The sequence below is a fragment of the Balaenoptera ricei genome, chromosome 17 (assembly GCF_028023285.1).
Source record: "Balaenoptera ricei isolate mBalRic1 chromosome 17, mBalRic1.hap2, whole genome shotgun sequence".
In the NCBI taxonomy this organism is placed as follows: domain Eukaryota; kingdom Metazoa; phylum Chordata; class Mammalia; order Artiodactyla; family Balaenopteridae; genus Balaenoptera; species Balaenoptera ricei.
The window spans coordinates 26,046,648-26,073,126 of NC_082655.1; the positions used below are offsets into that span (position 1 = coordinate 26,046,648).

Sequence of the window (26,479 nt, forward strand, 5' to 3'; positions counted from 1 at the left end):
ACTTACCTAATTATTTTTCTGTTTCTTTGGTTTTGTATGTATGTATTTATTTTAGCAATTTCCTGTGGGATTCCTAAAGCTCCAACAAATGGAGGAATACTCACAACAGACTACTTGGTAGGAACCCGAGTTGCCTATTTTTGTAATGATGGATATAGATTGTCATCTAAGGAACTTACCACTGCTGTCTGTCAATCAGATGGCACTTGGAGCAATCATAACAAGACTCCTCGCTGTGTTGGTATGTATGATAAGGAAATTTCATCACTTGTGTTTCTACTGGCATCTTATATGATCTGAAATTTTATGTATTTTTCAGATTTTAGAACCATTCCCTAAAATGATGTCTAAGAGGGAAATAAAAGTAAATTAAGCTGTCTTGTACTAGGAAGAACTGAAATACAGTATAAGGACATTTTTACTCATTTTCAGAAGCTCCAGAATATTTATGTCAAAAAAATAACGTGGCATTTTATTTTACATAGCAACATTTTATTTATTTTGTAAAAAGTCATCCATCAATCAGCATGTGTTTTCAATACATAGGTCTTTGAAAATAAATGTTGTTTATGTTAATAAAATTATATTTTAATACATTCAACTGATTTTTATAAACATAAATGATGCTAATGAGATGATCCATAATATTCAACTTTTGTCAGAATTCTTCAGGTTACTTACATTTAGAATAGTTCTCATTCCTGCCATCAATACTGTAATAGGTAAATGAATATTAATAATGGTTATAGAAAATAATTCAGGTAAAATATTTGGTAGAAAAGGATTAGAAAATGCGCTTTTAAATAAGGTCTTTGATTTTTCTCTATAAATCAATTACTTATTCTATTTAGTACTAACATTTCAACTTAGCTGTGATTTCATTTAAAATGGGGTTGTTAAATTATTTGCAATCTTAACGTAAGTGTCTAATAATGTGTCTACTTATGCTGAGCAAGTTTTGAATTAGCTGAAGTTTATATCATAAGTCTTGCATAAAAAGATCATTCTCATAAAACAAATTTCCTCAAAATATAGTCCTTCCAAAACTTTTAAAGAAAAGAGAGTAGGTTATTTCTGTATCTTGCCTATTGTGACTAATGCTGCAATGAACATGAGAGTGTAGATATCTCTCTGAGATCTTGATTTCATTTCCTTTGGATATATATCCCAAAGTGGGATTGGTGATTCATATGATAGTTATAGTTTCATTTTTTGAGGAACCTCCATACTGCTGTTTGTGCGTATTCCATAGTGGCTTTACCAGTTTACATTCACAACTTGTACAAGTGTTCCCTTTTTTCCATTTTGTGTCACATATAACTCAGTAAAGCTGGGAAAAAAGAAAAAAAGAATACTTTTAAATCAGCTTCAAGAAGATCAGACAATTCTAACAAACTAATGTTATTGGAATGATTCATCACTAAAATATACTTCATGTCTTCCTGTACTAAGGAATAAACTTGGATATGATAATCTAAAAAAAGAAGAATGGAAAAGTCAATAATAGGGATTCTAGGTATATAGAATAATATGTACAAAGACTTTCAAGTGTGAAATAGCATGACATGTTCAAGGAACTGCCAACAGTACCATAGAACTGAGGGAGTAGAGAGATTAACATGAAAAAGAAAATGCTAAAGACCTTTTATGGCACAATAGTGAAGGAACTCAGGCAATGGTGAACTAAGAATGGAATAGACATGAGATATAATTAAGAGGTAGAACAGACATGACTGACTTATTAGCATTTATCTCTTTGGTTTTTGTATAGTTGTTACATGCCCAAGCATCAACTCCTTTACTCTGGAACACGGAAGATGGAGAATTGTGAATGGTTCCCATTATGAATACAAAACCAAGGTAGTTTTCAGCTGTGATCCTGGTTATCATGGACTAGGTCCTGCTTCTATTGAATGTCTTCCTAATGGTACTTGGAGTTGGAGAAATGAAAGACCATATTGCCAAAGTAAGTATACACTCTGCTAAACTTATTTCATATGCAATCCTTGGTGATTGAATTGCTTGATCACTTCTTTTTTCTACATACGCTAGAGCAATATTGAGGTAATATTATTTAAAAAGGTCATTTATTCTCAGGTCATCTTAAAATTTTGTAACTGTTTTTGGTATTTGTAAATGCTTATTAAAAAAAAAAACAAAACGGGCTTTGGATTCAGAAATCCTTCCCTTGGATTCTAGGTCTATCATTTATTAAAACAACTACACACTGCTTTTAGCCCTTTACATGTATTATTTCATTTATTCCTTAGTTCCCACTCTATAAATAAGTTGATATTATTATATTTATTTTATCAAAAAGGAAACTGAACCCAAGAATTTTTATCATGTTACACAAGTCACAGAGCCTATAAATGGTGGGTAATTGGGTTTCAACACATGGAGTCTAATTAAAACCTCTGCCTTTTGATGTTATATGATGTTTATTCTATTTTTTAAGCCAGAAAATTACAATAATACCTATCTCATAGTTATTATTATGATTTAATGGTGTTACAAGTTGAAAATATCAGCTAGAACCTGATTCACAGCAGGAGCTCAATAAATATTTATTGAATCAAACTGAACATCTTAGTCATTCTATTTTCATGCATTCTTATAATATGAATAGCTAGTGTCTAATGTAGATAAGCTAACTTAACATAGGATAATCAGATGAAATATCTTGATCTTCCTTTGAACTTTCTTTACTACATTTATTGAGTTTACTTAATACCAGGAAATATGCTAGGCTGAAAATTCATCCTTTCATTTCATGTTCAACACAGTTTTACAGCATTTATGATATGGATACATCATTTATAAATTAATAAAACATTTGAAGTCTGGATTATGGAGACTAAAATTTTAACATAACAGATAACTATATATAGTAAGTATGCAAGTACCTAGTAATATTTTACTTACAAATGTTTATTTTCTTAATCTCCATATTAAGCATAGGATTTTGGGGTTGCCATTTTTTATATGATAATCATATTGATGAATTAAAAATCTCAAAATACATACCTAAATTATATTACATATTCTAAAAATATGGCATATGTATTGTAAATTTTTGCTTTACTCTTTTACTCTTTACTCTTTTGTATTGTAAATTTTTGCTTTTACTTTCACCCAGGATCTTCCTCTAGGCTCATTCTTCTTCCATTATAATTTCATTAAAAGGGCACATGGGATAAGGATGTTTCAAAGAGAAGGAAAAAAATTATCTACAGCAGAAGCATTTATTGAACAAATGTTTGTCTGGTTTCTTTGTGTTCAATCCTTTATTATGTAGAAAATTTTAATTTCTACATAAGATCAGGTTCCTGCCCACAGATAAGAATGCAGGAAAGACAGGAATCTAAGAATTACAATTCATTGAGAAAAATGGAAAGAACAGTACTTTTTTTCTGGTCCTCCATTTATTCATCTTTGAAATTAAAATGATATAAATATCAGTATTATTAATATTAATAAATATTATAGCTACCTCAAAGGATTGTTTGGGAGATTAGTTCAAAACAATCAGTACATCTTAAATTCTACATGCAATTTTTTAAAGTCTGCAAATTTTCTATTTGTCTAATAGAATCCTAAAGCCTAGAGCTGAAAGCCAGAGCTGGAGCCAGAATAAAGGCTGGTGGTTAAGTATTCAATTCTTGAGCTAAACGGCTAGGTTTAAATTTTGATTTAGCTGTTTATAGGCTGTGGAATCTTATTAAAGTTACTTTCCTTTTATGTGTCCATATCCTAGTGCACACAATTCAGATAATGATTGCACCTACCTCATAGAGTTGTTTGGAGAATTATGTAAGATAAAGCATTAGTAATAGTGTCTGGTACAAAAGCACTCAATAAGTGCTATCTATTATTGTTTTTATTCTAGAAAGAAAATTCATTTGTGGTCTTTAAATATGAAGGTGTTATAAGAGCTGGGTTCTGAATGACCTAGCAAGTCAGTTAATCTCTATTTTTTAGTTTTTTAAAACCTAAAACCAAAATATGAAATATAATTATAATCTAATGGTTCTAGTGAGAATCAAATGATATTTCACATGTAAAGGGCTTTATAAACTGTAGAGTGTGCAACAAAAATTATTTGCACTTACGATCTTAGATAATGAGGAAACTGGCTCAGGTAAGTCAAAGGGATTGCCCAATGTCACTTGATAAGTCAGAGAAAGACTTTGGACTAATAAATTATCCTCCCTTTAATCTTGTTATTATTATTTTTTCATTACAACCTGTTGGGTGACCAGGTTGGCTACGCAAAAAATGCAAACAAAATATCTTCATCACATGTCACTGTTACTTAGAAGATTTATGGGAACTCAAAGGGGATAAATTTTAAATTATGTCATCTATTTTCTCTACACTTTCATAATCATTCAAACATGTTTTACAAATGTCAATTTCTATTGTAAATATATCAGATCATAGCATGGTTTTGTTACAAGTTCATATGGACTATGTCTTTAAGCGTTTTTATTTTTTTATTGTTTTCAAGTTATTTCCTGTGGAGAACTACCTACACCTCCAAATGGAAATAAGATTGGAACTCAAACTTCATATAGCTCAACGGCCATCTTTACCTGTGATTCAGGATTCATGCTTGTGGGCTCCGCTGTACGTGAATGCCTTTCTTCAGGTCTTTGGAGTGGATCGGAAACCAGATGCTTAGGTACAGATTTTTAAGTCATTTTTACCAAACATTTTTTCTCCCTCTAGAAAGGCAGCCCTTTTTCATAATAAGAGATAATAACTTATATTCACTCAGTAAGGATGATAAAAACTGGAAAATATTTAACTTTTAAAATATCTCATGGTAGAAAAGCTATTAAACAGATAACTCTTAAAGTTAATCAACTAGCATTCCAAATGAGAATCTTATGTCATTAAGGAGAGACACATTTATCTTCCAGGCATGGTGAAAATAAAAGGTAAAAACTAATTGCTGAAAATTATATGTCTGCATACTCAGCTGGATTAATCACTGTAACAGTTAATTCATTCTAAACCATAGTCAATTCTCCTCTCACCTATTTGCTTAAGGTAATGACTAAAGAAGAAAAACAATTTCCACATTTAAATATCTTTCTCCCTTTTTACTTCCTAACATTTCAACATGTGTAGTATTACTTTGTATTAAAACTTTAAAAATCTATTTTTCAAACCTGATTTTAGGAAAATAGGGTTTTTTTCCCTTAGGGTTTTTTAATTCACTGTAAAAAGCTGTTCATTAAGAGACTGAATAGCTAGTTCTTCTTACCCCTTCTCTTATTATTAAAGGAGTATTATGATTTAGGCTTTATCCCTTTTTTCAGAGACTTCAATAATTATCTTAATATTAAGAGAATAGTATGATTTATGCTTTATTTTTCTCTAAAATTATTTCAAGAAATGACAGCAAGTATTGAATTAGGTAATAATAATAATTGTTATAATAACTACTCACTTGCCTGTTGGGAACAAGGCATAATCTTTAGGTTTACTAATTTAAAAATTGCTGATTATTATGAACAAGGTGTTGCTAAATTTGTACAATGTTTTGTCTCTAAAATTTTACTATTTAAAAATATGACATATGGCAGAAAAATCTATATTTTAGCAGTTTAAATACATATTGTTTTGATAATAAGCTTGAAAATATTTATGGTGATACAATCATTATTTGAAACTTAAAACGGTATAGCTAGATTTTGGTTAAAATTCTTTTTTTCAACCTCTCAGGAATATTTGTTAGTAGGTGTACTTGGAAACCCAGTAACAATGGTTTCTTTATAAGAGTACACATATTTATTTGACTATGCTATAAGACTATTATATAAAAAAGAAAATGGTAAAGAAATTAAATCATTATGTGTTAATATAGGATTAGATGATAAAATAAAATATTTCTTACTAGTTTCTAACCTGGTTTTGGTTATGCTTATTTCAATTACAGATTACTTAGTTTACTTACGCATTTGAAAATATATGTAAACTAAATTTAAAATACTATATTTTATAACTCTTTGCCCCGATGAACTACTATTGTATGTTATATGTTATTTATTGAATATTGTATATAGGAAGTGGTTTTATTCACCTATTTAGAATCCTGCTTCTGTTCTGTGGAAAGACAGGGCATAAAAGGAATGTTTATAAGCAAACATTGTCTCTCAGTCTATAAAGACAACAATATTCTTGCATAGGATGTAGTGTTGACGTCTAATATAAACTCAAAAGTGTGTCAGTAGGAGGAAAGTGCAATTGCCAAATAAGCAGGTCCTAGAATCTTATGCTTTGAATTAACCTTAAGAAATCATGTAGCCCAATCATTCTTCTCATGACTGCAAACAACTTGTCCTTATAGCCCCAGACACTTTTGGCCTAGAATGGCCACTAGAATGTGCTTATGATTGTTTCTTTAAATATAGTGTATTTATTCCCAAACTCCTAATTATTATGAATTTTTCAATTCAGACTTGACTATGTATATACATTTGCCTACCACCTAGATTTTATGATTAGCCATTTGTTGTATTTGCTTATCACATATCTATTCATCCTTCAATGCCTCTATCAATCCATCAATTCATTTTACTTTCTGATGCATTTTGAAGTTGCCAAATTCAGTACACTGCATTGTTAAACGTTTCTATATGCATATCAGCTAGAGTTCAATATTTGCTCATGGTTCCTTTCTTTTTTTATGTTGGTAAATGTACATATGGTGAAATGCACATATCATAAATACACTGTTAGATACGTGTTGACAAATGTGTACACCTATGTAACTAAACACTCTATAGTTGTAGAACATTACCATTACCTCAAAAGCTTCCTCATGACCCTTCATAGTCAATCTGCAGGTCTCCTCCCCTACACACTGGACAGTAATTGTTCTGTTTTTTTCACCATACGGTAGTTTTCCCTGTTAATAGAAATTCATATGAAGGGAATCCTAAATTATGTACTCTTTTTGTGTAAGGTTTCTTTCATTCTCTTTCATTCATGTTGTTGGGTATATCAGTAATTTTTTAAAAAAAATCTCTGAGTAGAATCCTATTGTGTGTATATGCCAAACTTTGGCCATTCCCCTGTTGATGGACACATGGACTCTCTCCAGTTTGTGGCTGTTATGAGTAAAGCTGTTATGAACATTTGTGTAAAAGTCTTTTTGTTGACATGTGTATTCCTTTCTGTTGCATACTCTGGAATAAAATTTCTGGAAGAGTTCTGGCTGTCTCACATTTTCTCCAGCATATGGTATAGCCAGTCTTCTAATTTTAGTCATCTTCTTGGGTGCAAAAAGGTATCTTACAAGATTTAATTCGCATTGTCTTGATGACTACTGATTGAGTACAATTTCTTGGGCTTATTGGCCATCTGTAAATTTTCCTGAAGTATCTTTTGTATTTAATTGCCTTTTATTATGACTTATAACGTTCTTTATATATTCTTATTTTTTTAATATGTTCTCCCAGCCTATGACTTTCCTATTCATTTCTTAATGGTGTCTTAATGAGCAGAAGTTTTCAATTTTTGTAGAATCAATCTTTTTTTCTTTCTGGCTATTGCTTTCTGTGTCTTGTTTAGGAAAACCTTGCTCAACCATAAGTCACAAAGATTTTCTTTTATGTTTTCTTCTAGAAGCTTTACAGTTTTCAGTTTTACTTTATAGCTATGACTTATTTTAGTCATTTGTTGTTTTATATATCATGAAGTAAGGTTCAGGGTTTTTTTGTTTGTTTGTTTATTTTTTCCAGAAGGGTGCCTGGCACTTTTGGTTGAATAGATTTTATAATAAATCTTGAAATTTTGTGTGTATGTCCTCAAAATTTGTTCTTATTTTTCAGGATGACTTTGGATACTCTATGTCCTTTGTAGTTTCATATATGTTTTAGAATTCGGCTATTAATTATTTTTAAAATGACTGTAGGATTGCATTCTATCTGTAGATCATCTAGGGAGAATTGGCATCTAACAATGTTAACTCTTCTAATTCCTAAACGTGGTAAAGTTAGTATATTTATTCATTAATATATTTATTGATTTATTACGGTCTTCTTTCTTTTTTTTTTGCAATTGCAAATATTTTAAAAAATTTTTTACCATAGAGATCATGTATACCTATTGCTAAATTCCACAGAATCTTTAGTGTATTTATACTATTATAAGTGATATTGTTCATTTTTAATTACATTTCCAATTGTTTGATGTTAGTACATAAAAATAAAATTAATCAAAATATTTATCTAATATCCTGCCTCTTTGCAAGTTCACTTACTTGTTTTAGGATTTTCTTAAAATAACATTGTCTTTGTATATGTCATCTGAGCATAAAATAGTTTTACTATTTTGTTTCCTACTTTATGTTTTTACTTTCTTCCTTTGTATTAGTGTATTGAACTAGATAGGGCCCACCAAACCATGTTACACAGAACTGCTGAGAGTGTCAGCCATGTCTTGTTCCCTATATCAGGAGGAAAGAATTCAATATTTCATCAATAAGTATAATATGAACTTTTTTCTTAGATGTATTTATAAGGTTGAGAAAGTTTCCTTATATTGCTAATTGTTGTTAGTTTTTATCATGATTGGGTACTGAATTTTGCCAAATGATTTTCATCTATTGAAATAGCCATGTATGTTTATCTCCTTTTATTCTGTCAGTATGGTAGATGACAGTGGTCAATATTTCATCTTAAACCAACTGGTCATTTCTGGATACACCCCAGATAATCATGATGTATTTTACATGTATTAATTTTCTAAATTGTTTTAAACAGTGCTGCATCTATGTTCATGAAGGACATTTTTTTCTGTGTCTTTTACAGGTTTAATATTGGGATTATGGTTACCTCATTAGGCAAGTTAGGAAATGATTCTTTTTCTTCTATTTTCTAAGAGTTTGTGTAAGATTGGTGTTTTTTGTTTGTTTGCTTGCTTTTTTACTTAAATATTTGATTGAATTTACTGTGAAAAAATGAGTTTGTTTTTTTTTGGGGGGGAGGTTATTGTTTAAGAATTGCAATGCTATTCATATTTTCTATTTTATCTTGTGTTAGTTTTTGGATGATACAATTTTCAAAGATTTTGTCCTTTTATTCTGAATTGTTATATGTATCAGCATAAAGCAGTTCTTAATATTCCCTTATCCTTTTAACATCTGTAGGCTTTATAGTGATGTCACTTCATTCATTCCTGTTATTGGTAATTTTGTTCTCTCTTTTTTGTGTGTGCTGATAGGATTAGCTAGGAGTCTAACAATGTTGTTGACTTTTTCTTTTTTAAAGCTTCTAACTTCTGACTACCTTGATTGTGTTACAATGACATATTTCTCTTTGCTTAATCTACTATATTTTTTTCTTTCTTTTTTAAATTGAGGTATAACTGGCATACAGTATTATATTAGTTTCAGTTGTACAACATAGTGATTCAACATTTGTATACATTACAAAATGGTTACCACAGTAAGTCTAGTTACTGTCTGTCACCTTACAAAGTTAATACAATATTATTGACTGTATTCCCCAAACTGTACATTACATCCCCATGACATTTATTTTATAACTGGAATTTTGTACTTTTTAATCCCCTTCACCCATTTCACATTCCGCCTAACCCTCCTCCCCCTGGCAACCTCTAATTTGGTCTCTCTATCTATGACTCTAGGTTTTGTTTTGTTTGCTTTTTTTGTTTTTTGGATTCCAAATATAAGTGAAATCATGTGGTATTTGTCTTTCTCTGTCTGACTTATTTCACTTAGGTTAATACCCTCAAGGCCCATCCATGTTATTCCAAATGTCAAGATTCTGTTCTTTTTATGGCTGAGTAGTATACCATTGTGCATGTGGGTGTGGGTTGTGTGTATGTGTGTGTGTGTGTGTGTGTGTGTGTATCATATCTTCTTTAACCATTCATCAATTGAGGGACACTTAGGTTGTTTTCATATTTTGGCTATTGTAAATAATGCTGCGATGAACATGAAGGTGCATAAATCTTTTTGAATTAGTGTTTATTTTTTCCCTTTGGATAGATACCCAGTAGTGGAATGGAAGCTCTATTTTTAATTTTTTGAAGAATCTCCATACTGTTTTCCATAGTGGCTGGACCAGTTTATATTCTCACCAAGAGTGCACAAGAGTTCCTTTTCTCTACCTCCTCACCAACACTTGTTATTTCTTGTTGTCTTTCTGATAATAACCATCCTGACAGGTGTAAGGTGACACCTCTTTGTAGTTTTGATTTGCATTTCCCTGATGATTAGTGCTATTAAGCATCTTTTCATGTGCCTGTTGGCAATTTGTATGTCTTCTTTGGAAAAATGTCTATTCAGATCTTCTTCCCGTTTTTTTAATTGGACTATTTGGAGTTTTTTTATTACTGAGTTATATGTGTTCTTTATATATTTTGGATATTAACTCTTCATCAGTTATATGATTTTCATATATCTTCTCCAATTCAGCAGACTGACTTCTTGTTTTGATGATAGTTTCCTTCACTATGCAAAAGCTTTTCAGTTTGATGTAGTCCCATTTGTTTATTTTTGCTTTTGTTGTCCTTGTCAAAGAAGACAGATCTAGAAAATCATTGTTAAGGATGATGTCAAACAGCATACTGCTTATGTTTTCTTCTAAGAGTTTTATGGTTTCAGATCTTATACATATGTCTTGAATCCATTTTAAGTTTATTTTTGTATATGGTGTAAGAAAGTCATCCAATTTTATTTTATTGCATATAGCTGTCTAATTTTCCCAATACCATTTATTGAAGAGACTGCCCTTGCCCCATTCTATATTTTTGCTTCCTTCATCATAGGTTAATTGATCATATAAGTGTGGGTTTATTTCTGGACTCTCTATTCTGTTCCATTGGTCTATATGTCTGTTTTTGTGCCAGCACAATGCTGTTTTGTTTACTGTAGCTTTGTAGTATAGATTGTAATCAGAGAGTATGGTACCTCTTGCTTTGTTCTTTCTCAAGATTGTTTTGGCTATTTATGTTTCCATACAAAATTTAGAATTATTTGTTTCAGTTCTGTGAAAAGTATCATGGGTATTTTGATAGGGATTGCTCTTAGCCTGTAGATTTCCTTGAGTAGTATGGTCATTTTAACAATATTAATTCTTCCAGCCCATGAACATGGGGTATCTTTCCATTTGTTTGTGTCATCTTCAATTTCTTTCATCAGTGTCTCATAGTTTTCCAAGTACAAGCTTTTTACCTCTGTGACTAGATTTATTCCTAGATATTTTCTTCTTTTTTATGCAGTTGTAAATGGGATTGTTTTCTTAATGTCTCTTTCTGATCATCCATTGTTAGTGTATAGAAGTACAGCAGATTTCTGTATATTAATTTTGTATACTGCAACTATACTGAATTCATTTATTACTTCTGATAGTTTGTAGCATCTTTAGAATTTTCTGTATATAGTATCTGCAAATAGTGATAGTTTTATTTCTTCCCTTCCAGTTTGGATGCCTTTTATTTATTTTCCTTGTCTAATTGCTGTGGCTAGGATTTCCAATACTGTGTTGAATAAAAGTGAGGAGAATGAGCATCCTTGTCTTGTTCCTGATAGAGGAAAAGATTTTAGATTTTCACTGTTCAATATGATATTGGCTGTAGGTTTTTGTCATATATGCCCTTTATTGTGTTAAGGTACATTGCCTCCCTATATCCACTTTGTTGAAAGTTTTTATCAAAAATGGATGTTGAATTCTGTCAAATGTTTTTTCTGCATCTCTCGGCATGATCATATGATTTTTATCTTTTATGTTGTTAATGTGGTATATCACACTGATTGATTTGCAGATGTTGAACCATCCTTGCATCCCTAGAATAAATCACACTTGATCATGGTGTATGATCGTTTTAATGTATTGTTGTATTAGGTTTGCCAATATTTTGTTGAGGATTTTTGCACCCATATTTATTAGGGTTATTAGTCTGTAGGTTTCTTTTTTTGTGGTGTTCTTATCTGGTTTTGGTATCAGGGTAATGCTGGCCTCATAAAATAAGCTTGGAAGCTTTCTCTGCTCTATAATTTTTTTGGAAGAGTTTGAGAAGAATAGCTATTTAATCTTTGAGCATTTGGTAGAATTCACCAGTGAAGCCATCTGGTCCTGGATTTTTGTTTGTTGAGAGGTTTTTGATTACTGTTTCAATCACATACTAGTGATTGGTCTGTTCAGATTTTTATCTGTTCAAGAGTCATTCTTGAAAGATTGTAAATTTCTAGGGATTTATCCATTTCTTCCAGTTTTTGTAATTTGTTAGTATATAATTGTTCCTAGTAGTCTCTTATAATTCTTTATATTTCTGTGCTATCACTTGTAATTTCTCTTCTTTCATTTCTGATTTTATTTATTTGAACCTTCTCTCTTATTTTTAAAGAAAGGATTTTTAGCTTTGGTAATGCTCTCAATTATTTTTCTATTTTCTATTTCCTTGATTTCTGTAAATGTCTTTAATATATTCTTCTGTCTACTTATTTTGGCCTTTTTTTTTCCTCTTCATTATTTTGCTCTTCGTTTTCCTCTTCATAAAGTGAAATATTTCTTGTTTCATCCTATATCTTTCTTTTTTTCTAATAAAAGCATTTAACACTGTAAAGCTCCTCACTAAGCATACTTTATATGTATTCCTCAAAATTTTACATGCTATATTTTCATTTTTATATGTATTGAAATGTTTGCTAATTTCCTCCAGGCCCAACTGTTACTGGAAATGTGTTTTCTTTTAATTCCCAAATATTAGGCATTTTGTTAAGTATATTACAGTTATCTTAATGTTATATAATTGTGTTTGCCTTATTTGTGGCATACTTCTAAATAAACATTTAAAGATTAATAATGTTATATATGTATACAAATATACAAATCATAATAAAACTTAGATCATAATTTTAAAAATATTATTTTGACCCATTTCAGCGGGCCACTGTGGAATTCCAGAGCTTATTGTGAATGGTCAAGTTGTTGGAGAAAATTATGGATACAGAGACACAGTTGTTTATCAATGTAATCCTGGTTTTCGACTGATTGGTTCTTCAGTGAGAATATGTCAACAGGATCACAATTGGTCTGGTCAACTTCCATCCTGTGTGCGTAAGTAAGCATGGCAAAAGTAATTAGAGACCTCTGTTTAGTTCTCTTGCAATTACCAGTAATTTTTTTCTTAGGTAAGAGAAATGATTATATAGACAGATCCACACATACATACGTGTGTGTGCACGTGTGCATGTGTGTATTTAAAAAACTAAGTTCTCACAGCGTATTTTTTTATACTGACACACACTAGTCTTTAAAGTAGGGTGTGTTCAGAAGTATATAAAACCATCCACCATGAAAGTGGAAGAAATATTAGAAAGTCTGTCATTACTTTGTGGATTTAGAACAATTTTGGAATTGTTTTAATAAAGATCTTACTAGTTCAACAAATATCCATCTGATCTTTTAAGTTAATTTAGATGTGAATTTACACATGAAGGATAAAATGAATTTTAAAATAACTGAGTAATAACTCTAGTACTTTTTCTTAGTCCACTGAATACCCAGCAGGACACAGTATTTCATATCACAATCTATCCTATTTTGGATCAGAAAGTAAATTATTCATATATTTCTTATTTTTTTCTCCTAATAATTTCCATCAGCAATCACTGACATTTGTATTAAAAATGGTGTTAGGAAATTAGAATAAACACTGTGAATATGTTATAATTTTAACACTATAGGATCAAATGATAGAGATTTTGGATGCTTCAGAGAAATAATGCATGGGGCTTTAAGTGCGGGTTCACAGGAAATATTTAATTTGTGGCCAGTTACATCCATATTTATAAATTCCATCATTGTCAAATTCTTATCCAATCAACAGAATTTTTTTGGAGTTCTAGTTTAATAGAAAATACATTAATGTGTTGAGATTTAATAGGATAATAGAACATATAGTTAGCAAAATTGCTTCTCTGTGTTGTGGCAGGGGTAGGGGGGCAGACCGTTTAATGATTTAAAGACAGCAATATTATGCTGGATCCGTCCCAGATTTTTTGCCTTTCATTATATCAAAGCATAGGCAACTAATACCACTATTTTTCTTGCTGAGTAATTGAGACTATAAATGGAAATTGGCCCTAGGGGTAAAAAAGTTTCTTTATCAATAATTTTAAACAAGAATAAGATGCAGTTACATTTTCAAATGAATAGATTGATGTTAACAATACAGCTGAAAATTAATTGCTCTTGGGTCATTTTGAAAGTACTAAAAGTGACTATGGGTCTTTCACTGTGCCCAGTTATGAAGCAGTATTACTGGACTTCCTGTGATTAATAAAGTGAGATAATGCAATAAAACAATTCACAGGAATACAGAGTGTTTGGGAAAAGCCAGCACTAAATAAACTCTAAAAGAGAACCATAACACTAAACGATGTAAATAATGCATCTAATTGATACCATTATTTCCAAACAAAACTGTGCTAAATTATCAAATATCAATAGTGAAGAAAATATACCAGTAAGGTTGATTGGTTTAGGGAATCTTAATATTGGTATCTCAATATGTTAAGAATTCTACAGTATAAGGCATCATTTTTTATTGCAGTCACATTAAGTTATTCTTCAAGCACACTTTTGCTTATCTATTAATCATAAAAATGATTGTATAAATAATATTAAAAGAAACTATTTCAAAATTAAATACAAAAAATTGCCTTCATTTATCTACAATTCTTAAACTTAACTAGAAAAGGAAATTTGGGTAGTTTCATTCCTTTTTGCCATTAACTAGTGATATGAATTTCAATCATTCCCAAATTTCTTTGAATTTCAGTATTCTTCCCTAAAAAGAAATAGAATGAAAAGCTATCATAGAACTTTAAATATCTGTGCACTACTTGCATGTAATTACTACAATTATAAATAATTGTCTACTTACGAATATAATACTTCTACTATATTAGACTATTTTGGCATTCTAAATTGTTCCTTTGCACTAGTAAAATTAAGTATATTTTCATACAAAAGTGGCCTTCTTTCCACGTTCTTTGAAATGATTAAGTATAATTTTCATGTAATAATTGATAACTAATTATTCTGTTCTGTGTCTCTCCCACCCTGGCCCTGTTGCTATTAGCTGTGAGCTGTGGTCACCCTGGTAGTCCAATTTATGGAAGAACAAGTGGAAATGGATTTAACTTTAATGATGTGGTAACATTCTCTTGCAATATTGGGTATCTTATGCAAGGGCCAACCAAAGCACAGTGCCAGGCCAACAGACAGTGGAGTCATCCTCCACCAATGTGCAAAGGTAAAAATCTAACTATATTCCAGCTTAGAGCATGGTAATAATGTGTCTGTGTAGACACGCATGATAATGTTTGAAACAGTTTGGGCAGAACAGTAGAAAATTTTCAGCTAATAAAGCAAAAATATTTAATATTGATGTCATCTCATTAGCAATGCTTTCCTTTTTCTTATTTTTTAACTTTTTTAGAAGTCAAAACTGACAAACTTTATTTCAGCTGCCTAACTATGTTATCTTGTACCTATTTTATGGCTGCATATAAAATCATTTATATCTTTTTTACTTGCAGTTTGCTTCATAATTAATGGAACTTATCTTTTCAATTTTTAAAATATTTTTTATAATTTTTATTGGAGTATAGTTGATTTACAATGTTGGGTTAGTTTCAGGTGTATAGGAAAGTGAATCAGTTATACATATACATATATCCACTCTTTTTTAGATTCTTTTCCCATGTAGGTCATTACAGAGTACTGAGTAGAGTTCCCTGTGCTATACAGCAGGTCCTTATTAGTTATCTATTTTATATATAGTAGTGTGTATATATCAATCCCAATCTCCCAATTTATCCCTCCCCCTCTTTGCCCCTGGTAACCATAAGTTTGTTTTCTACATCTGTGACTCTATTTCTGTTTGGTAAATAAGTTCATTTGTACTGTTTTCTTTAGATTCCACATATAAGCAATATCAGATAATATTTGTCTTTCTCTGTCTGACTTACTTCACTCAGTATGGCAATCTTCATATTTTTGGTTAAACAATGTTTGAGGCCTAAATTACCATGATACCTGCGTTAGAGGTTTATTTATTGTTCTCTCTATAGAAATATATTAAAGATAATTGTTTTGTGTTTTTTCCACTTGCAAAGAGGTATATTTTGTATTGTCTGATAAAGTAACAACCAAATTATCATTTTCCTCCATTTTCTAATGGTTTAAATAAAGCTTGAAAGGTTAAATCTGTACTCAGTATAATATTATGCTATTGTTCAAAACAATTTTGCAAAGAAGTTTTCCTTTTTCCAATATTTTCAGCCATACCAATTTCAGTCCATTATATCCCATTAAAATGTTAATTTTATTCCTTGAATCTTTGGTTTGTTTGATTAAATTTACCTTTGAAACTACGTTTCTAATGGAAAACTATATAAGTATATGTATATTATTCCAAACATATATTTCAAAATTTGTCATTTGTTTAGTGGTCAACTGTTCTGATCCTGGAATTCCAGGCAATTCCAAAAGAGAAAGTAAAATAGAACATGGGAATTTCACCTATGGCACGGTGGTATTCTATGACTGCAATCCTGGATATTTCTTATTTGGATCTTCAGTTTTGATATGTCAACCAAATGGACAATGGGACAAACCTTTACCAGAATGTATCAGTAAGTAGATAATGGGAACTCTTCCTTGAGATAATGCCGTGGAAGGAACATGTATATTTACTGTCTTTATGAAATATTTAGAGCTATGTATCAGAAGGAAGCATATTGATTGTATTGTTTTATTTTGAAACTACACTTCCCTATATCCTGCCAATTCAATGCCCAAATGCCATTTTTATTAGTAATAATGTGATTAATATTTCTCTGTCATCCCTTGATTTTGAACCTTCATGGAGCAGATAGAATATTAAAAGCAGATGTATTTCATACTCTATGATGTTACCATCCCATGAGAAGAAACTACATTTTTATTCTCTATTGTACTAATATTTCAAATTTCTTTAAAGCAAAATTAGTTTAATATAAATAGCCTCAGGAGCTTGAAAATACTTGAGAAATTAGACAAAGGTGTTACTTAATACTTACTGACTTTAAGTATTTATTATATACAGGTACATGCACATATGAAATGTTGATACACATCGTCTTTCAAGTCAGTCAGCATATGAGTGCATTTTGTTATATGTTGTGTTAGAATTGTAGAATATAAATAAAATAAATTATAGAAGCTTTGCATATAATTAACATGTGTAGTGAGACAATAATTTAACAGAAATAAATCAAAATTATGTGAAGACATAGAGAAGTGAACATGAATTCTAGGAATTCAGCTTATTGATAGGTCTCAAATATATTTACATCTCAAAGTTGATGAATCTTGGACATGATAGGAGAGAGAAGAACTTTATAGATTGAAGGAGTAGTGTATCAAGAAATCATTGTGAAATTAATTTTTGGTTATACTAAATTGCTAAATTATAAAATTACATTATAATCATGTTTTATTTAAGAGGCACTTTCTTTATGTTCATGGGGTAAGATTTTTTGAAAAATTTGTGGCATCATTCATGTACTCATTCACAAACTAACAAAGAAACAAAACTTTATACAGCGTCTATCTAATTTCATATTCTATGCAGATAATTAAATCAATTGTTGATCCCTTGCTTAAAATGCATTTGATTTCTTTTTGTAGACTGACTAGTCTAATGGTTTAAGTAATTCACTTACTTAGCCTTGTGTGGCTACAACATTAAAGTTAAAAATCTTTTGTAGGACCTGAAAACATGAACTTCTTCAGATTTTCTTAGCTCTCATTTACTTTTTACCTTTTCTTTATTTCTTATAGCACTCCCTGGTACTGTGCTAAGTACTCAGGGATTTTATTAAGCTTATGTCCCCTTGTGTGCTATTTAATACTTTAGAGTCATATTGTGCTCATTTTTCCAAGTTACAACTAAAAGGGGGCACACAGTGAGTTCCCAAGCTACTTCTAGCTTATAAAGAGAATTCTCAGTGTGTTAACATCTGATTCTGCTATGCTTAGCTGTGTTTTGGTTGATAAGCCACTGAGTATTTTCTTTATACAGGATAATTTATTCATTAATGGCCTGGAGTGGAATTATTCTGGACTACATTTTGTGTAGTCTACATTGTGTGTCACAGATCCACCTTCATTCCCTCTCCTTTACCCTTAAGTTTTTCCCTTTTAATTTTTGTATGGGCTCATTTTGAATCCTATATGACCTTATTTAGCCAATCCACATCACTCTTCTCCCTGACTTTCACATCCTTATCTAGACACATACATACTTTCAACCCATGCACGTATGTATATAAACACACACTCACTACCCCCACACATACAAGCGTATACCGATTCAATCATTTAAGTTTACTTACAATGTTCCTGTTAAACTCATGCTCAGGGTGAGTGGGCTGACAGAAGAACTCCTGTAACTTCAACTGTCATATAGATATTTGATTTCTGGACGATGTGTATATAAGAGCAGATAATTCTGATTTATTTCATAAAAAGTTGGTGCAGGTTGTTCGATAGAGATATAAAAAATTTTATATTCAATAATTATGTATTGTAGTGATTGACTGTGGACACCCTGGCGTTCCTCCTAATGCAGTCCTGTCTGGTGAGAAGTATACATTTGGGTCCACTGTTCGCTATTCCTGCACAGGAAAGCATACCCTTCTCGGCCAATCATCAAGGACTTGCCAATTAAATGGCCATTGGAGTGGATCACAACCTCATTGTTCAGGTACCACTTGGAAAATTGGATGATATGTGTTGGAAATTACGTTGATAGTATTATTATTATTAGGAATATATACACAAAACAATCTAAAGAGATACAGTAATACATTTCTCTTTTAAAAATCTCATGGGAGAAGCTGTAACATTTTTACATTTATTGGAATTCTTCTTAAGGTAATATGAATTTAGAACACAAATTAATGCTGATCTTGTAAATGATAAATTACAGGTATATGTTTTGAACTGTGTTGTATCAAATGTAAGTGGTTTTAGGATGCTACTCTCTGTGAAGTGCTTTTTTATTCATTAAAATAGCTAACCATTCAAACTTAAGTAGCTATTCCATTTTAGCAGATATAAAATATAATTTTCCCTAGAAGGCAATGTTATATCAGTGATTTCCTGTTAGAATTCAGTTCTTTGTAACTGAACTTTGTAAGCAATCAGTTACTTAATAGCATAATTTTAAAATAAAGCCCTAAATGTTTTAAATTAAACTAAGCCAATAATTTTTATGAAAGACGTTTATTTATCCTAATTTTATTTGTTATTAATAGACAACATATAACTCCTGAGTCTCTATAATCCCAATAGAGTTTTCTTAGAATAAGTAAATATTTAGTCTACTTTTAATTAATAATTTGTTCACAGAGTGAGTATTTGAAAAATCTTTTTTGAGCTGTTTAAGTTACTGTTTTTCTTCAGAAATTGTATTTCAGTTTTAGAGCTGTGATTTCTCCCTACTTGATACTATTTATTCTGTTTTTACCTATCAGCCAGATATTGGTGCTTATTTTTCTGCCTGTTATTTCTACTTACATATTGTCCATTATCTTTATATTATTTTATCTCTGTGGAGATCATATGATGACTTATTAGGAGTTGTTTTACACTGTTTTTCCTTTAGAGGTAAAAGTTGTGAAATACTTAGTTTCAGATTCCCCTTGTAATTGTGGTTAAACCCTATGAAATAACTGCCTGGTACTTCAAATTTAATCTATAGATTTTTAAAACTATCATAGTTAATTTACTCACTCAGCTAACTGATAATACATATAACACACATCTCTCTCTCTGTCTCTCTGTCTCTGTCTCTCTGTCTCTCTCTCTCTCTCCCTCCCTCCCTCCCTCTCTCTCTCTCTCTCTCTCTCTTTCTGTGTCATACACACAGGATTGATTGGGAAACTACTACTTAGTTGTAAAAAAAAATGTGTACACATATATTAAAAAGTGAAATAGTGACCTTAAATATTTATGTGATTATTAATATTGCATCACATGAAGATGAGGAAATATTAAGAAGGATTCCAAATACACAGGGTGTGTCAAAATAAGCATCTAGATAGACAGAAAGCACTTTCAACGCTTATGTATTCAACTTTCTCTCTGTCTCTCTTTCTGTGTTTCTCTGTTTCTCTCTCTCTCTCAAAAGTATACTAATACTGTGGTAACTTTAATTAAAATTATTTAAGAAATGATAAAGAGACAGTAAACCCTAAACACTATAATCAAAAGAGAAACACTTCGTCATGAGTAGAAAATCCTTATTAAGAACTTAAGTCAGAGTTTCTAGTCTTTGTTTACAATTTATTTTTATATTTTCATGTATGAGAAGTATGCAGCTTATTCATTTTTGGTCAGTGGTCATTGATAGAGAAGATTAGGGGGAGAAAGTTTAGAAATACTATATTTTAACATTTGTATTTTCCAGTATGTCACAGTTCTATTTTAACAGAAACTGATTTCAATTCAGAGAAGGAAAGATGAAAATTGCCAAGTCCATGTTTTCAATTTTAATTGTATAAATCCATTCTCATTTGAGCCCAAAGAACTGTCAATTATAAATTTTCCGTTACGTTGGTTAAGAACTAGATTCTGGAAATACTCATGAAATGTCTTCAGCATATTGAATGTCTCCAAATATCACTGATATGGAAAATAACACCATACTCTGCAACTATTTTCTTTTTCCTTTAGGCTTTTTCTTATGACTGGAGTCAGATGGGAAATATGAATTGCGATTTTACCCAGTCAACTTATCATATTAAAACACAACATGCACAAAAATAAATTCCTACAAGAATGTTGGACTAAATCATAACTTAATAAATGTTTATTGAAATAAGTTAACTTGAACTGTACTGCATTGCAGGTGATGCTGCTGGGACATGTGGGGATCCAGGTACTCCTGGTCATGGTTCTAGACAGGAAAGCAATTTCAGAACCAAAAGTTCTGTACGTTTTGCCTGTGATATTGGTTATATCCTTCATGGCTCAGAAGAAAGAACATGTTTACCCAATGGCAGTTGGACTGGAAGGCAGCCAGAATGCAAAGGTAATCTCAAGTAGAAACTAATAACATTGATGATGCTGGAATTTAATGTGTATCAAATTCAACTGGGTGCTGCTAGTGAAATTACTCCTATCAGTTCTTGTCCTCAACCATGGAATAAAAGCAGTATCATTCCAGTTTTACCAACACTGTCCTATAAGAGAAATATGATAGATGACAATTATTAAATTATTAAAATTATCTCTCAGGGGTCATTTATATACATTGTTCACATCACAGTAGATATCAGGATTGGAAAAGTAAAAAAGATTTTTTTTTTCCCTTTACACAGTGCTCTGTATTGCTGATACCATTAGGAAAAAATTAGGTTGTTCTCACATCAACATTACCTCATGATCTGTTTTAGTTTTCAGGTTTGTAGAAATGGAAAAATATAAAAAGATGTCTAAGTATAAATGATATTTTTATTTATAGGTATTGCTCATAACTAGAATTCTTAAAATTTGGGATGTTTAAGTAAAATTGTTAATTGTTCTGACTGATTCAGAGTAAACATACTTAAATCTTTACAAGACTGGCTAGAAAAGGAAATGTTGCTGGAAAATTATCCTTATAATTTAAATTGTTCTTTTTGAGATTATTTTAGTGCAAAAACTAAACTTGCAAAGTATGTATGAAACTTACTTGATGTTATACCAAATGTATGGGTTTTATAAATAGAAAACAATTCCCAATAAAACCTTCGTGACAGTTTTTTGATTGACTGTATTTTCAGAAAATTATATTATGTTTAAAATTAGTATCCATATTCTAGGAAAGATAGTTATCTTTTTTATAACTGGACTAAATTAATAATCTTAATTAAATTGCAGCTCAGTTTCTATTATAGGGAAAGGGTGGGAACAAAGTTGTGGAGCAAAAGACACTAAGCACACTGTCTTCACTTTATTTCTCAAACTTACTTTCCAAAGGCAAAGTCTTTATAATGATGTCGTACATTATGTGGGTGATATCTAAGCCAGCTCTTTGTTCAGCTGAACTGCAAAATATTTTTAGATGAAATGCAACCTGGTGCTGACCTTGTTTTGTTAATATACACATTACAGATAAAACAGAACTAGGAGTTGTAGCAAATAAAACAGAATTAATATTTTCCCCATAAAATGGAGCTCATACAAATCACTTAGAAAAACAGATTCTAGCAGATGACTGGAAAGAGGAAATGAACAGAAAATAGAGAAGAGCAAAAAAATTTGCAAACTATACAAGAAATTCTACATAACTACTAATCAGAAACTTACAATTAAACATCAAACTATCATTTTTCACCTGCTTTAATATGAAATTGTAGCATATGTGCAGCAAAACTAGAACTTTAAAACATTTCTAGAGGTTTCTTAAAATTATATTTTAGATTAAGTTGATAAAAATGCATATATATTCTTAGCTTTTATTTATTAACTCCACTTTTGAGGATTTTTTTTTCCTAAAGAAAATAAAAATATTAAGGAAAACACACAATCATAAAGACACATTATTTTTATTTCAAATTGATTATAACTAGCAAAAACAGAAACCATCTGACAACACTAGGAAAAATATTACATAACCAATTGTATATTTACATAATAGTGTATAGTCAATAAAAATATTAGAATAAAAGCCATGAAGCAATATGACAAAATGTAAATCATATAATACTTAGTTGAAAAATAAAATTCAAAATGAGGCACTCTATTAAAATCATGGAAAATGATAGTCATTTGAGAGAAAAAATAAAAGTCAGTACAATAAAAATGATAATAGTACAGAGTGGTGAAATTTGTAGTATTTTTATTCTCTTTATTCCAAATGTTTTGTAATGTTATATTACTTTAGTAATTGACAATAAAATATAAAAGCATTCATAGAATGTTATAGACAAAATTAAAATATCAAATGAATGTGTTAAAATATCTCAATTTAATAAATAGAAAAATGCAATTTAAAAGAGTGTAGCATTTTTTGGCAAACTGACAAGGTGTTTAAAAATGATGGGACATGGTATTGGAGAGGATGTGTGAAAATAAGCAAACTTTCACACTATTGATACAAGTGTGTATTTTTCTAATATCTTGGGTAACACTATATATACTTAAAAATATTTTTCAGAATAAAATTATCCAGAAATTCTACTTTCAGAAACTTATCTTAAAAATAGGATCAATGTACATAGTTGTATATATAAGCTAGAGTATATTATAACCAAAAATGATAGAGAAATTAAACTAAATTAAATTTCATGTTTATCAACAGGAGATTAGTTAGGTAGATTATGAATACACACATAATGGAAAACTCTCCAGTTACTAACCTTTATGAAAGAAAGATGCCCTAATTGTAATGTGCAAGATGTATAAGTTTTCTGTCTACACACATATGCACACAAACATGCAGCACCACTACCAATGATCGACAAAATTAAATATTTAAGATGCAGCAAGGGATATATGTGGTACTTTCTGAAATTATAATCACACTTCATATTCGTATAGATAGCCTTAAATTCTGTAAAGTATTAAGATGCCTTCTTATACTACAACAAAATTAGGTACTGCATTTGACATAGGCCTGCTTTTAATATATTTAAAAAATTCACTTATGCCATTGATGGCAAATAGTTAAACATAATACAGAATGATCATATAAGGCATTTGTGTTTGTGACTCCTATTTAGGATACATTGAAAACTTAATGAAAATCATTCCTAGAATTTAGTGACTTTGTTTTTACTCAGTTAATTTTTTTGTACACTTTGGTCCAGAAATAGAGATTATAATGTTTTAGTGCAAATCAGTTATATACTTATATAAATAAAAACATACATGATGCTTATAACATTTAAGTGTATGTTTTATATCTGTTTTCTTACAAGTATAATTATAGTAAATCAGTGTATATTTTATATCTGTTTTCTTACAAGTATAATTATAGTAAATCTTTGTTTCTTCTCGTTACATATCTTCCAGTTTTACATGAGTTGCTTTTTAGGCAGAGACTCTTAAAATCCTTCTTTGAAAGACTTTGTGTTACCCAAAAGCAATACTCTCAAGTAATTACTTTACTGTGCAAAGTTTTTACCAAAACGACTCACAAAATTCTTTAAAAAATAGCTTTTACATGATTTGTATCCCGGTAATTAAACTAATAAGATCAGTATAAATTCATCTTGAATTTCAACTCCTTATAAAAGAGAATTCAGTGCTTATTTTAGAGGATTTTATCGCTCCTTTGGATAATCTGAAACAATCATTTAGTCCTTAACTTTTTGTGAGAGGATTCCTAAATGCACTATTTTTATATATACTCTTAACCATTTTGTTTTATAGCTGTACAGTGTGGTAACCCAGGGACAACAGCCAATGGAAAAGTCTTTCGGATTGATGGCACAACATTTTCTAGTTCAGTCATTTATTCCTGTGTGGAGGGATATATCCTTTCTGGACCTTCAGTTAGGCAGTGCACAGCCAATGGAACGTGGTCTGGAACTTTGCCTAACTGTACAAGTAAGTTTCTTCTCAGTATTTTGAAATATCACTAGGTATGTGAAAAATAGTTATATAAACATGTATGTGTGTATTTTGTAACTAATCACACCAGGCAAGGTTTTGAATATTTGTATTGTCCTTCACATTAAAAGATGATAGTAGTGTTATGGTTCAAGTGTACACTAGTGGGTTTAAGAATCAGTTGGCTTCCAAGGTATTACATTGGCAGAGAAAAGAGGGATCACAGAATATCAGTGCTATTAAATGTAATTTTACAGTATGTTAAAATAGAGATGAATTATCAGCTATAATCAAGACTAAAAATACAAGGAATGTACTTTTGTTTTGCCAATCTAGCACATATTAATTGTTGACTTGGTTTTTGAAAAAGCAGACTGATTATTTTTGGGTTCATGCACTATTGTCGGAAGTCCTGGTGGCTGATTTGCCCTCTTGAGATGTTAAAAAATGTGGCATTTTAGAGATTCAGCATCATAATGAAATTACCCACTTGATGGATTTTTTTAAATGTATTTAAAATTCCTATATATAAATTAATGCCTATATATGGAAAAATAGAATTTATTTAACTAACAATAATCTATCCATTGGAAAATCACTGCTGCTTATATTAATTAAGAAGAACTGCAGTAGCATCACGTAAATCATGAAATTTTTGAAAAGAAGAGCTATTTTAGGGTGTGTTCAGAGACTCATTCAAGGAGTCATGAGACGTTGCTAAAGCCCTTGAGTGAAATAGGCTCTGAGGAGACTAATGGAAGTTTCTTGTGTGTTGAAATTTGAACAGATTATACTTTTGCTCTAGAGGCCCTCATTAAAAGTCGTTTGTGAATATTAACATAAATGGGCGTAAGTAAAATTTGTAAATGAGAAGCATGTTGCTTCCAGGATCCAAAAAGATGCTGGTCTTATTTTAATGTTGTGGTGTGGAGAAGGTCAATAGTTCTTGACAGTGTCAGTGGTGGAGCAGCCCTTGGCTGACCTAGTAATTCCCAGAAATTTACTAAGAAGGCAGGCCTTGTACTATGTTTGGGCGAATGATGCATCCCCCACCTTTTTCTTTAGCTCTTTTGTGAGTATTTGTATTCCCTGAATAAATAGCTGAAATAATCTATTCAGAGGAGGATGCCATCAAACTAATGCCATGTCATATCTGTGATTCTTGAGAAAGTTAGTTGTAGTTAATATCTTGCCTGAAAACTGTTGAGATACTTCGTGTATATTGTGTCTCTTCAAAGGTAAAGGCACACTATGGCTGGAAGGTTGTTGAAATAAGCACTGAATAGAACATATCAGCCAAATCTGCAATAGCAAAATATTTCTCAGTTGTTGATTTGAATCAGTAACAAGTTATATTCCCGGCCTTGTGTCAGCACCAGATACTGTTACATCTAATCTTTGCAAGTAGTTTTTTACTTCACCTTGGGCAGTTTTCTCATGGCTTAATGAGTATTCTGCCAAATAGCTCAAGGAGTTTTCTCCCTACGTCTCCAGAGATCTGTGTGTGTGTCCTCTCTTGTATTCTGTCTCACTAAGTCTCTCCACTTTGTTGTCTCCTGTCCAATCCATCTTTTCAACTCAGGGAGTCTGCCGGGCTCTGCATGGGGTCCTTCTCCCTGTGCCACAGCCTGGAAACTCTCTTTGGGCAGTAAGACGAGGCAGTCATAGCACTCACCTCATTTGTTTCCTGTCACTCAAGGATCACTGTACTTTGCTGCCTGATGAAACTTGTATTTTTTTTGAGGGGGGTGGGATTGGGAAGTTGTTTCAAATGGAGTGTAAATTCTTCCTTGTTTCTCCATCTTGAAGGAAAGAAGTCCTCCTACTTACTTTGCAAATGT

The 26,479-nt window shown here is 31.0% G+C and overlaps 1 protein-coding gene across 1 annotated transcript in view; it reads left to right on the forward strand.

The window, feature by feature from the left end:
• CSMD3 (CUB and Sushi multiple domains 3) overlaps positions 1 to 26,479 on the forward strand; it is a 1,171,706-nt gene that overhangs the window by 1,091,388 nt on the left and 53,839 nt on the right. Inside the window, 9 exon segments of the mRNA XM_059902305.1 lie at positions 56 to 241; positions 1,772 to 1,966; positions 4,511 to 4,684; positions 12,927 to 13,100; positions 15,130 to 15,303; positions 16,502 to 16,687; positions 18,628 to 18,801; positions 20,950 to 21,132; positions 24,459 to 24,635. Coding sequence (XP_059758288.1) covers positions 56 to 241; positions 1,772 to 1,966; positions 4,511 to 4,684; positions 12,927 to 13,100; positions 15,130 to 15,303; positions 16,502 to 16,687; positions 18,628 to 18,801; positions 20,950 to 21,132; positions 24,459 to 24,635 — 1,623 coding nt within the window.